Source organism: Gigantopelta aegis, chromosome 8 (genome assembly GCF_016097555.1).
Source record: "Gigantopelta aegis isolate Gae_Host chromosome 8, Gae_host_genome, whole genome shotgun sequence".
NCBI classification, from domain to species: Eukaryota; Metazoa; Mollusca; class Gastropoda; order Neomphalida; family Peltospiridae; genus Gigantopelta; species Gigantopelta aegis.
The window spans coordinates 5,988,151-6,003,044 of record NC_054706.1 but is presented as its reverse complement, the minus strand read 5'-3'; the positions used below and the strand labels follow the sequence as shown (position 1 = coordinate 6,003,044).

Below are 14,894 nucleotides of genomic sequence, written 5' to 3'. Positions count from 1 at the left end.
TGTGTGGTCCTTAACCATATATGTCCAACGTCATATAAACTTAAAATGTCTTGCTGTTTCTGTCTCTGTTTCTCTCTATCCATCTGTTTCCGTATCTGCCTGTGTCTCTCTCTCTCTCTCTCTCCCCGTTTCTGTCTCTGTCTCTCTTCCCCCCCCCCTTTGTCTCTCTCCTGTTCACTCTCTTCTCTCTCTGTCTCTCTGTCTCTCTCTCTCTCTCTCTCTCTCTCTCTCTCTCTCTCTCTCTCTCTCTCTCAAGACACATACACACAGACAGACACACACACACACTCTCTCCCTCTCTCTCTCTCTCTCAGGCACACACATACACACACTCTCTCTTTGTCTCTCTCACACGCACACAAACACACACACACACACTCTCTCTCCCTCCCTCTCTCTCTCTCTCTCTCTCTCTCTCTCTCTCTCTCTCTCTCTCTCTCTCTCTCTCTCTCTCTCTCTCTCTCTCTTTCTCCCCAAGTATTAATAGAAACCATATGAAAGACACCATGATAATATTATTGTCATATAGTTTAAAATGTGCTGAATCTTTGTTAAACAAACATTCCTTTTGTTTCCAGACACGTGTGGAATCGCTGAGAAACTTTCCAAGCATGAAGACTCACCTTTCTCTCACCACTGAAGGACCTGTAGAGAACGACGTCACCCAACACGAACCCAGCAAACCTACCGACCCTCCTCCGTCTCCATCGTCAAGTGAGGTAACCAACCCTCCGCCTTCCCCGTCAAGGGAGGTAATCCCCATGCAGGAATCCATGCATGACAAGCAGAACGACCTGTCTGAACTGGCCGCCAACCCGAGCATGTCGCTGACAGACCCGCTCCGCAGTGGTGATCACCACGAGAATATTGACGCCAACCTCCAGCTGGACTCTGACCGGTTTGAGGAGCCCGAGTACGAGAAGGTTGGACGCTTAAGCAGCACATTCTTGCAGGTTGGCTTCACCGGGACCCCCACATCAGACGCGTCGATCACGGCTCAAAAATACAGTTTCCCGAGCCTGAACTCCGGGACGTCGCATCGGAAGCAAAACGTGTCCGAAGGATCACTAGAGAGAAACGATCTCTACAAACTGGTTGGTGCTTCGAATGATGTAGTTCATATAACAAGTCTTTAGTCCTTCGGTGTTAATGTCAGTCTTTCTGTGTTCATTTTATTATATTAGGGGTGAGGTGTAGCCCAGTGGTAAAGCACTTGCTTGATGTGCGGTCGGTCGAGGAACAATCGTCATCGGTGGGCCTATTGGGCTATTTCTCATTCTAGCCAGTGGTAAAGCACTTGTTTGATGTGCGGTCGGTCGAGGAACAATCGTCATCGGTGGGCCTATTGGGCTATTTCTCATTCTAGCCAGTGGTAAAGCACTTGCTTGATGTGCAGTCGGTCGAGGAACAATCGTCATCGGTGGGCCCATTGGGCTATTTCTCATTCTAGCCAGTGCACCATGACTGGTATATTGCATGTAATGGCTGTGGTATGTGCTATCCTGTCTGTGGGGTGGTGCCTATAAAAGATCCCTTGCTACCGATGAACAAATATAGCAGGTTTTCTCTGTAAGACAATATATCGGAATTACCAAATGTTTGACATCCAATAGCCGATGATTAATAAATCAATGTGCTCTAATGGTGTCATTAAAGAAAAGAAACGTTTTTAATTTGATGACTTTGATGTGAATTGTAACTATCATACATGTACATTGATAAATTCAAAAACAAATACCAATAATCTGTATAATTACAAACAAAACAACTTGATTAGTTCAAAATCCACATAAATCAGTTTTTAATGTTATATATGAAAAGCCTACTTCTGCCACATACAGGTACATATACTGACAAAAACGAAACCAGCAAAGAATCTTTTATATGCACTTTCATGTGGGCAGGACAGCACATACCATATTAGTTACTTTACCATGACATATCATCCATGTCATGCCAATTTTATTAAAACAGTGATTGTGTTTATATTTTGCATTTATTAGAGGTGAATGGAAAAATGTAGTGGGTTTCTTTTCTAAGACTATATGTCAAACTTTGTTTGATATCCAATATCTGATGATTAATAAATCGGTGTGCTTTAGTTGTGTTGTAAAACAGTCGAGATTTCAACTATAAAACAAGAGAGTGGATGAATTTTATTCAATTTGTATTATGTTTGTGTTTTGTGTTGCAGACATCGTTAGTTGTGTTGTAAAACAGTCGAGATTTCAACTGTAAAACAAGAGAGTGGATGAATTTTATTCAATTTGTGTTGTGTTTTGTGTTGCAGACATCGTATTCCGAGGCACCCACAAGTCTGGGTGTTCAAGTGAGTCATGTGGCCAACATGCTGGTCACTAGCGATGACGGGCCACAGCTCGCCACTAAACTCAGACAGCTTTCTGATCAAGTAGCTAAACAGGAGCAGGAACTCGTCAGACACAAGGTAGATTACTCTAAATTTTACAGTGGTTGATCAGAGTTCCCTCTCTATATTTTGTTTGCATAATAGTAAGGCTTTAAAAAAAAAGAAGTTTGTTTAAGGTTTCGTGGTGAAAATAACAGGGTAAATAGGTCGGTATATTACTTACTTTTTCTTCTTTTTTTAGATGTTGTTGAATATAATCAGGGGTTCTAGAATTTTGTTTTAATTCACTTGGTATTGGGTCAGTGAATTTCAAAATTCACAGACCATTAATGAAAATTCACTTGCCCAATTTTTATTGTGTTCTTAAAAAAAGAAAAACATGCTAAAAACATGCATCAGTTGAGAATAATGCTACCTACAACAGTCATTATGTGAAAAATACACACTATACTGACACAGGGTTAGCAGTTTTTATTACAGGGACAGACCCTAGTTTCAGCCCATGAAAATGCACACTAAGTTTGGTTAATCTACAAACATTTGGATAAATTACAATCGAGTGAAACATGAGTCTGTGACTTTGAAATGGTGAAATACCCTCTAAAAATAGACTAAAACTCGACTCCATAAGTGTTTTTAAAAATATGAGACATGCATTTTATGATATTAAAAACACCAGGATGACCAAAAACACTTCGAATGTATGGAAATGGATAATCTAAACAAAATCTAAGTAAAGTATGAATTCAGTAATAAAAAATGGCTCTAATAGTTAACAATATGCCTTAGTGTTTAAAAACTAGGATATATCCCTTTAATTATATAGCACACTACCCCATGATACGCACATGGCTGGTTTATCAGTTACTCACTGATTTACAGCCGACAATTTTTATCACATTCTATTATTTTTGATTGCTTTATTAAAGTTTAAAATGTCTTTGAAAATGGTAGATAAAAGTCCAAATTTGTTTGATTTTTAAGGCTATGTTGTTGTTTGGTTAACGAGCAACCTGAAATTTAATAATATTTCTGTAAGGTACAGTCTTGAACCTTTTGCAACAAATATAATAAATATAATAATGTTAATGTTTTGACAAGTTTTGAGTTTATGTACATGTAGGTAGAGTTTGTTTCTGGATTAAAAACATTTTCTGTTGGACAAAAATGTGCATTGGTATGTTTGAAAATCACTTTGTTTATTAATCAGAAACTAAATGCAACATTGTGTGAAGAAAATCGAAGACTACAGACATCAAAACGGCTGGAGCTTCATGAAGAAAAGAGTAAGAATTATCAGTTGAGGTTAGTATTATTGTAATGTCTACAAATATCTTCATACCAAGAATGTCTACAAATATATTCATACCAAGAATGTCTACAAATATCTTCATACCAAGAATATCTTCAAATATCTTCATGACAAGAATGTATGCAAATATCTTCATGACAAGAATATCTGCAAATATCTTCATGACAAGAATGTCTACAAATATCTTCATGACAAGAATGTCTGTACATACATGTATATTCATGACAAGGATGTATGTAAATATCTTCATGACAAGAATGTATGCAAATATCTTCATGACAAGAATGACTACAAATATCTTCGTTACAAGAATGTCTGCAAATATCTTCATGACAAGAATGTCTAAAGTTACTAGTATCTTCATGAAAAGAATGTCTGTAATGATCTTCATGATGAAAATCTACATGTACAGGTTTCTTCATGAACAGAAGAGTAAGGACGTGGCTGAGGTTTGTGCTAGCTATTAGTATTGTGTATATGATTATCTTCATTGAAAAATGTTTACAGTTATCATCAGTAAAATAAAATGTCTACGGGTATGTTCATGAAAATATGTCTGCAGTTATCTTCATTAAAATATGCCTACAGTTATGTTCATGAAAATATGTCTACAGTTATCTTCAAGAAAATATGTCTACAGTTATTGTCAATAAAATATGTCTACAATTATCTTAATGAAAATATGTTTACAGTTATCTTAATAAAAATATATCTACAGTTATCTTTAATAAAACAAAAAAACCACATCATTCTCATGAAAAAAATGTCTACAAATATCTTTAGCAATGTTTGTCATAAACTATGATGAAGAGAAGAGTAATCGTGATCAGTTGAGTTTTGCACTAGTATGCTGTACATGCTGTGAACCACTGTGGACGAGCATTCTCAATAAAAATTAATTATTATAGTACAGTGAAGAAAAGGCTAGGATTATATTAGGGTCAAAGAAAAACAGTTTCTCACTTTCTGTGAATTTATTGATGTTCTTGTATCAGGGCTAAGACGTGAAAGGTTACATATCTGGTTACGGTGTTAAACAAACGGAGAATAGATGTTCATTTCTGTCAACACCCCCACCCCACCCCCCAAAAAAAAGAAGTACTAATTCTATTTAATTGCTTCTTAGAATGTTGACCTCTTCAACTCCTGCCAAAATATGTCAGACATTACAGACTTAAAATCTGATGCAATTTAAAGTATTGTTAACAGCCTGAACAAAATACAATACCAGTGTCGTTTAGTTGCTTTTAAAGGTCTACATTTATGAAAAACGTAATTCACTATTGTTTGGTATCTATGTATACCTTTTACAATATATATATGAAGCATCAATAAAATAAAATTAAAAACATTTACCCCTTTTTAATATATTCACAATAAAAATGGCGTTTTTCCCATCGCTTGCCAAAAAGCCTCTGTACTCCAAGAGTCAAGTCACGTGACCCCGTGACGTGCTAACCGGCATAACATTCACAGCCTTTCGGTCATTTTACATAGCAGTGGAACACGTGTATTTTTAAAACGCAAAAATGTTATTCTATTGAATTGAATTGTATGTTTGGAATATTTTGGAGATATCTTTCAAATGTGAAACATGGTGAACCATTGTTCGTTGTATGGATGTACAAAAGCTGCAGTTAAAGGCAAAAGAAGTTGGAATATTTTTCCGAAAGACAAACCGACATTGTTTACACTGAAGCAGTACTTAAACCGAACACATGCGTATTGGAAAGGATGGTCAAGATGGGATTCGATTTGCAGTGACCACTTCACACCTGGGGATTACGACAATTATCTAAGATGGTCAATGGGAATGGCACCTAAACTTTTGTTAAAGAACTTATCTGTTCCAAGCCTATTTGCAGCCCGGAGCCCGAACGTCACCCGGAGACAAAAACAAAGCCCGAATGTTACTGCCGAGGTGTACATTGTTCATATTTGGCACAAAGATACACCTCAACACGATGCATTTATATATGTTAAAAAAAAAAAAAATGTAGGAACAAATTTTTTTTCAGGCTGTACATAATGATATCCCGAACATCGATCGAAAACAAAAACAGATATGCCTACCGAATGTTAATGCGATTTTTTCTCAAAAATATTTTTCCTACATTTATTGTTTTAACATATACAGTCAGACCTTGTTACAATGACCGTTGTTACTTCGACATTTACACCATCGACCACAAAATGTCGGGAACAAACGTACATCAGTGTTATTCTGTTCGTTACAATGGAATTCACACATTCCGACACCGACAGAGCAAATTAGGAACAAATGTGTATCTGACACCTGAAAACACCTCTTTACAATGACATTACATAATCACAGATACCGTAGCATATTGGCAGTACACACACAACCACTCAGATTCCTTGATCTCGTAGTGAGCCGACTGTGTCATATGCTGTCCGAGCTACCCATGTCTGCGAAATCTGTAGACATGTATTGCTTTTTAAAAAAAAGCCTTTAGTTAACCAATTAAAGGATTAACTTCAAACAATAAAATCTTCTATTTTCATATTTTGTAAACGAAACAGGTACCAATCATAGATGTCTGTAACCAAGTAATTATTAGACTGACGATGAATGTGCCTTGTTTAATATATTTAATAATGCTTGTTAAAAACATATTTAATGTATGTACGTGTATTTGTTGTTTTTAATAATAATTGCAATACATTAATTATTTAAATGCTATCCAGTCATCAGTTAATATTAATTAGTATTTTTTCTAAAAAATAATTTTCCTACATTTATTTTTTTAACATATACATTTTTATAACGATGTACACCTCGACATTAACATTCGGGCTTTGTTTTTGTCTCCGAGCAACGTTCGGGCTCCGGGCTGCAAATATGCTGACCGCATTGGCTTGACGGATCATCGTCAGTGTACTACAGTTCAAACTGATAGGGATTTTCTCCTTCTTCCTCACCAATCGAGGTAGCATTAGAATAAATAGACAAATGCAACAAGTCCAAAATGTCCAAATTAATGTCCGATAAGAATGAGCTATTTTCCGAAGAATCATTACATGCTGTTGCCATGCTAACCTACTAATGAATGAGTGGAATTCACCTGATGCGACGTCACAGGTCAGATGCTGGTCAAATTGACTGGATCAGTGGTTTTTCCCCGAGCGTTTTACAAAAAGTCACTTTATTAATAATTGGGGTGGTATTTTGGTTTTTTATGGTTAATAATGTAATCTTTATGTATTTTTTTTATATACTGTGTATTAGTAATGTGCCATGATTGTGGACCTTTAACCATATATAACACTAAAATTCATATAGTATTTGAACAATGAAAAAATATTTCTTATTATTATTTAAAAGCGTACCTGTAACCTTTGACGAAAACAAGATGGATATTATGTACAGGTACTAGATAACACAACACTGCAATCCCTTATGAAGGCAACAAGAGGCTGCCAATAAATTGGATATAAATTATGACAGAAACAACACAGTTATCCCATTTTGGGATTTTTGTAAACTGTATTTCTTTATACTTTCAAGCTCGCTTTAGATTTTGTTATTAAATAGACTGTGAAACCAAAGTGAACTTAGTTTGTTGTACACAATTAATATATGTAGTAGATTTGTTTTCTTGTATTTTGTTTCCATTATACAATGTAATACAACTGAAATGTGGACCGACCATTGACTGAATTGATGGGATCAGGTTATGTACTGCAAATGGATTTTCTGTTGTTTAAAGATGATCTAAGACTGACTCGCAGTTAATTACGGGTAATGTCATCTCGTTTGTGTATCCCGTCATATTTGTAGAGCTGAGAACAGCCAGTTGGAGACACGTGTCCGAGAACTGGAGCATCACCAGCAACAGATGAACGATTCTCTCACAACTCCGCAAGGATGGGAAGAGATTAGGAAATCAGAACTCGGAGTAAGTCAAAATCTTCTTCTTACAAGACGGCATTTCATTGGTTGAGTTTTATTAGAGAACATCTGCAGTAGGCCATAAAGCACATTTGACTATTTAAATTGTTTTCAGAAAATATGTTTACATTTTATAATTTAATTTTAAACTTAATATATGTTTTTTTAATTATATACTTTTTAAAGAAGTATATTAATCCTGACTTTTAATTCTATGCAATTTTTATATTCCAGAGTAAAGTTGACGTGGAACTATTTCAGAATACTGCGGCCACGTTGCCCTCTGATGCTAGTACCCTGACTCAAATGGTTCAGGAATTACAAAATAAAAACAAACAGGTAAAACTTGGTTTATTGTTTGTTTTAAAATATTTTAACTGGTTGTTATGATTTCATTTAAAAGATAACATTTTGGATCTATATATACATGTACTTGGAGGTCTGATAGTATCACAGACAGATTATGTGTCCACTCTTCCTGAAAGTGTCCACAATTTCATACTTTGTTTTCTCTTGTTTAAATGGAGTATTCTGGGCAAGATATACACATAACAGAGATGTATAATTTTAGAAAGATATATAGATATTTTTATTTATATTTCTTCCTTGTTGGATTTTGTCTGAAACAGTATAACTTTGTTTTTGTGAAACCCATGTCCTTGGACAGAGTCAGTTCTGCTTGTCATCTCTTGACTTTATTGTGAAACCCATGTCCTTGGACAGAGTCAGTTCTGCATGTCATCTCTTGACTTTATTGTGAAACCCATGTCCTTGGACAGAGTCAGTTCTGCATGTCATCTCTTGACTTTATTGTGAAACCCATGTCCTTGGACAGAGTCAGTTCTGCATGTCATCTCTTGACTTTATTGTGAAACCCATGTCCTTGGACAGAGCCAGTTCTGCATGTCATCTCTTGACTTTATTTTATGGGGGGGGGGGGGGTTCTCAAATATATCTGGAAAAATTTTAATTAAATTTGTTTTTACATTTTGATGTCAAGTTACCATAGTCCACTAAGTTAAATGAGGTCAGTAGTCATGTTGGTTGTGTTTTTGTTGTTGTTACTTTAGCAAGTTTTATCACAGATCATTTCTAAAGATTGTTTGAGTAAATGTTTACCACTGATGCATGTAAAAATCATGCAAGTTTTGTGAAACCAAAACCAAATGTGAAGATATCTACTTTTAATTAATTTTGTTGAGTATAGTAATTGAACATAAAAATATAAAGACTAAAGCAAAAAAACCTCCCAAAACCATCAAGCCTTTCCAAACTCAGAACCCTCAAGGTCTTTCATAATATAGTTTTAAAGACCAATTTGAAAGTCATAAAATGCACTTTAGAACATCTTATATTTTTTTTTATAGCTCATCAGACATGGATATATATTAAATCAGTGTGTACTCAGCTATATGTATGGTAAATAAAAATATCACAGTAATATATTAAATCAGTGTGTACTCGGCTATATGTATGGTAAATAAAAATATCACAGTAATATATTAAATACAGTGTGCTCAGCTATATGTATGGTAAATAAAAATATCACAGTAATATATTAAATCAGTGTGTACTCGGCTATATGTATGGTAAATAAAAATATCACAGTAATATATTAAATACAGTGTGCTCAGCTATATGTATGGTAAATAAAAATATCACAGTAATATATTAAATCAGTGTGTACTCGGCTATATGTATGGTAAATAAAAATATCACAGTAATAAATTAAATGCTCTTTTTTTGTAAAGACTTATTAATAGTAATAATAATAATTTCCACTTATTAATGACTCGTGACACTAAAGAATTTGTTATGTACTGCCATTTTGAATGTTTTTTTCCAGAGGAAAAATGTTTCACGACGACAATTTAAAACCTCTAACTTTTGTAGCATATAGACAGGTTTATTGGCCAGTGACGTCAAAGTACTGTGCGCGGCCATGTTTAGAATCACGTGATCGGTCCGCCATTAAGGGAGTAAAACTCACACAATAATAACATGTGAAGGCATTGCATCTGGGTGCATTTTTAATATTTAAATAATTATTATCATTTTAGTACATTTTGTGACAGCAAAACCAGTATGTCAAATAATACAACCTCATTTAAAGATTGTAGATTCATATCAAAGTTGGTGGAAGTGTATTGATCATTAAAAACGTAAATAATAAAGCATGTATATACACGCGAACATCAAAGCATAACGAATAATTTAAACTTATGCAAGCAAATATAATTTTCCTGGACACTTGTACAGCCTAATATATTGAACTTTAAAACAATATTTTAGCCTCAGCACACGAGGGTATGAGATGACCCCCCCCACACACACACACACTGCCAGCCTAAGCTCCTGTTTTGTTTTGTCAAAGGGGTTCGTTTTGTAATTACTAGTATATAGAACATTTTATGACTAGTCAGAGGCGCTAAGTGTTGTATAATTTAATTTAAGTTTTTTCCTAACAACAAAAGATAATAATTTTTGAAATATATATTATAATTAAAATAATAACAAATAATAACAATTAATTAATTTTTTAATTTATTAATTTATTTTTATTATTATTTATTAATTAATTAATAATAAAAATAATAAAATAAATAAATAAAATAAAAAATAAGTATAAAAATAATTCGACGAAGTGGGTGGGGGTGCGATTTTCGGTGTGGCATGTATGCGTAATACATCAGTAAATTATGTATTTATCTTTTTATCGCACACATTTAACACCATAATAACTCGTATGTATAAAAAAATAAAAAATAAAAATAAGAGATAAATACTTGGAAGTGTTAACTGCGCCCCACTTCAACCCCATGTGATCACATCTGGAATATCCCAGAGCTAATAATAGTAAAAGCTAAACGTTGACATTTACTCTAGATCTAACATCAGTCTATCTTTTCTTCAAAATGGTACACCACGTTTTCTACAAACGTACATAATTGAAATACTTTTCTATATTTTAGGATGCATTCAGTAAAGTTTCACTTAATAACCATCAAAATTATTTATACGCGTGTGTTTAATTTATTTGCTATGCTTTTGTATTGGCATGTATAGGTGCTTTATTATTTATGTTTTTAATCATTCACAGATTTCCACCGATAATGATATCTTTAAATAAGGTTGAATTATTCGAGAGACTGGTTTTGCTTTTGTGAAATGTTACAAACAAGTCAAAGACTGAAATTGCACCCAACTGCAATGCCATAAACCATAAATTATCCCTTCAACCAACATTAATAATGTGTGTATCGAGCGGCAGAAAAGCTACCATTACTCATGAGCTACAGCAATTCATATCGAAGCCATAGCAACTACTGTCAGTGCCGTCATTAAATTCGAGCCCTGTTTTTATTATTGGAGATGTTTCTTTGTTACAGCTGAAGGACGCTAACAACAGCTGGAGAAGTCGATGGACTCAGCTGGAGTCGAGCAAGGACTCACAGATTAAGTCCCTTGAGAACCAGCTCGCTGGTAAAACCCGCGAGTTAAGCAAAATATCCCAGACGAATGCTGACAGAGAGCGGGAGTTTGAACAGATGCTTTGCGCAGCAAAATCTCACGCTGGTGACGAGGAGGTGAGTGACATTTGTAAATAACATCACATCTTGTATATTATTGCACTGGTATTCTGGGTATGTACACAATCTGGGACATATGTTATATTAATAGAACTATAAACTGTATAAATCTCCACTATAAGCTTTGTCGCAGTGATTTCAGTTTGGCTTGACAGAAACGAAATTTAAATTGTTTTGGAAAGAATGAAAAATTTATTTTTAAGTGCAGTTGGTATATATAAAAATAGCAATTCCCTATTTGGTGAATCTGCTCATATCAATGATAAAGACAAGTATTTAAAAAGTTAATGTTTGGCAACAACAGGTGTTGGATTATTCTCTCTGTAAAAAAACCCCAAATCATTTATAAAAACTGGTTATTGAAATGAACAAAGCAATGAGTGGTATCATGTAGAACTTCCCCCATTTTCAGCTAAGATTTATGCCAACCTTGCTCTGTTGTATGTTTGGGTTTTTTCAATTTTTTTTTTTTCTTCCAAATTTTAATTAATTTTTTTTTTTCAGAATGCTAAAGAAGAAGCACTCCAGCAGTTACATGTCGCAAACACTCGTCTCACCGAGCTACAGGAGAAGATTGCCTCCCTTGAATGGGACAACAAAGATTTAGTTCGGGCAAAACACACGATAGAGGCTGAACTTACCGTGCTCAAGGTACGGTAATATTCCTGCAGTTACATACCTGTATGTACATTGTAAGATCAGTGGCTTTGGGATGTGCTGCATGCTTTGTTTCATATATCGTTACGGGTTACATCCACATTGTTTGAAATAGCCAGCCGTTTTTAATTGTTATGAAAGAACAGTTTGAAATATAAAATTACATATTGCTTTTAAAAGTCAGTTTGACATTCCCAGAATGTATCTGACATTTTGATTTGCTCTTTTGGAATAATATAACGGTTAAATTATGATAGTTTCAGTCATTTATAACTTCACGGTTTACCCTTTCTATTTCCCTTCACTGCTGTATATCTTATCCATCTTTTATTACATGGTATAGATCATAGATAATTGTACCATACAATTGATTGATTTCCACGACCAATGGCATAAACAAAACAAAACCTTTGTGCCATGACCAATGGCATAAACAAAACAAAAACCTTTGTGCCACGACCAATGGCATAAACAAAACAAAACCTTTGTGCCACGACTAATGGCATAAACAAAACAAAACCTTCATGCCACGACCAATGGCATAAACAAAACAAAACCTTTGTGCCACGACTAATGGCATAAACAAAACAAAACCTTCATGCCACGACCAATGGCATAAACAAAACAAAACCTTTGTGCCAGTCAAATGGTACAAACGATTGCCTCCAACAATCCTGAGCTAGTGAGCTCCGTGGTCTAGTGGATAAGCTGCTGGACCCCAAACAAACCAATCCTGAGCTGCAAGAGATGGTTGTCTCCCTTGGTCGTGACCACAGTGATGTAGTTCTGGACAAACATGCTGCAGAGGCAAAGGTTCTCCTTCTCGAGGTATGACTTACTAACAAGTACAGTGAAGTCTGTTAGGTAGTCTGATAAAAACAAATGTTCTCCTTCTCAAGGTATGACTTACTAACAAGTACAGTGAAGTCTGTTAGGTAGTCTGATAAAAACAAATGTTCTCCTTCTCGAGGTATGACTTACTAACAAGTACAGTGAAGTCTGTTAGGTAGTCTGATAAAAACAAATGTTCTCCTTCTCGAGGTATGACTTACTAACAAGTACAGTGAAGTCTGTTAGGTAGTCTGATAAAAACAAAGGTTCTCCTTCTCGAGGTATGACTTACTAACAAGTACAGTGAAGTCTGTTAGGTAGTCTGATAAAAACAAAGGTTCTCCTTCTCGAGGTATGACTTACTAACAAGTACAGTGAAGTCTGTTAGGTAGTCTGATAAAAACAAAGGTTCTCCTTCTCGAGGTATGACTTACTAACAAGTACAGTGAAGTCTGTTAGGTAGTCTGATAAAAACAAATGTTCTCCTTCTCAAGGTATGACTTACTAACAAGTACAGTGAAATCTGTTAGGTAGTCTGATAAAAACAAATGTTCTCCTTCTCGAGGTATGACTTACTAACAAGTACAGTGAAGTCTGTTAGGTAGTCTGATAAAAACAAATGTTCTCCTTCTCAAGGTATGACTTACTAACAAGTACAGTGAAATCTGTTAGGTAGTCTGATAAAAACAAATGTTCTCCTTCTCGAGGTATGACTTACTAACAAGTACAGTGAAGTCTGTTAGGTAGTCTGATAAAAACAAATGTTCTCCTTCTCAAGGTATGACTTACTAACAAGTACAGTGAAGTCTGTTAGGTAGTCTGATAAAAACAAATGTTCTCCTTCTCAAGGTATGACTTACTAACAAGTACAGTGAAGTCTGTTAGGTAGTCTGATAAAAACAAATGTTCTCCTTCTCGAGGTATGACTTACTAACAAGTACAGTGAAGTCTGTTAGGTAGTCTGATAAAAACAAATGTTCTCCTTCTCAAGGTATGACTTACTAACAAGTACAGTGAAGTCTGTTAGGTAGTCTGATAAAAACAAATGTTCTCCTTCTCGAGGTATGACTTACTAACAAGTACAGTGAAGTCTGTTAGGTAGTCTGATAAAAACAAATGTTCTCCTTCTCGAGGTATGACTTACTAACAAGTACAGTGAAGTCTGTTAGGTAGTCTGATAAAAACAAATGTTCTCCTTCTCGAGGTATGACTTACTAACAAGTACAGTGAAGTCTGTTAGGTAGTCTGATAAAAACAAAGGTTCTCCTTCTCGAGGTATGACTTACTAACAAGTACAGTGAAGTCTGTTAGGTAGTCTGATAAAAACAAAGGTTCTCCTTCTCGAGGTATGACTTACTAACAAGTACAGTGAAGTCTGTTAGGTAGTCTGATAAAAACAAATGTTCTCCTTCTCAAGGTATGACTTACTAACAAGTACAGTGAAATCTGTTAGGTAGTCTGATAAAAACAAATGTTCTCCTTCTCGAGGTATGACTTACTAACAAGTACAGTGAAGTCTGTTAGGTAGTCTGATAAAAACAAATGTTCTCCTTCTCAAGGTATGACTTACTAACAAGTACAGTGAAATCTGTTAGGTAGTCTGATAAAAACAAATGTTCTCCTTCTCGAGGTATGACTTACTAACAAGTACAGTGAAGTCTGTTAGGTAGTCTGATAAAAACAAATGTTCTCCTTCTCAAGGTATGACTTACTAACAAGTACAGTGAAGTCTGTTAGGTAGTCTGATAAAAACAAATGTTCTCCTTCTCAAGGTATGACTTACTAACAAGTACAGTGAAGTCTGTTAGGTAGTCTGATAAAAACAAATGTTCTCCTTCTCGAGGTATGACTTACTAACAAGTACAGTGAAGTCTGTTAGGTAGTCTGATAAAAACAAATGTTCTCCTTCTCAAGGTATGACTTACTAACAAGTACAGTGAAGTCTGTTAGGTAGTCTGATAAAAACAAATGTTCTCCTTCTCGAGGTATGACTTACTAACAAGTACAGTGAAGTCTGTTAGGTAGTCTGATAAAAACAAATGTTCTCCTTCTCGAGGTATGACTTACTAACAAGTACAGTGAAGTCTGTTAGGTAGTCTGATAAAAACAAATGTTCTCCTTCTCAAGGTATGACTTACTAACAAGTACAGTGAAATCTGTTAGGTAGTCTGATAAAAACAAATGTTCTCCTTCTCGAGGTATGACTTACTAACAAGTACAGTG

General features: G+C 35.0%; 1 protein-coding gene across 3 annotated transcripts in view; it reads left to right on the top strand.

Annotated features, from left to right (window-relative positions):
* Positions 1-14,894, top strand: part of LOC121379867 (TNFAIP3-interacting protein 1-like) — a 78,906-nt gene that overhangs the window by 46,826 nt on the left and 17,186 nt on the right. For all 3 annotated transcript variants that reach the window (XM_041508524.1, XM_041508525.1, XM_041508526.1), the window contains 7 exons: positions 579-1,094; positions 2,291-2,446; positions 3,579-3,673; positions 7,483-7,600; positions 7,828-7,932; positions 10,983-11,180; positions 11,688-11,834. In XM_041508524.1, the coding sequence (XP_041364458.1) occupies positions 579-1,094; positions 2,291-2,446; positions 3,579-3,673; positions 7,483-7,600; positions 7,828-7,932; positions 10,983-11,180; positions 11,688-11,834 (1,335 nt within the window). The remainder of the gene's footprint in view (positions 1-578; positions 1,095-2,290; positions 2,447-3,578; positions 3,674-7,482; positions 7,601-7,827; positions 7,933-10,982; positions 11,181-11,687; positions 11,835-14,894) is intronic.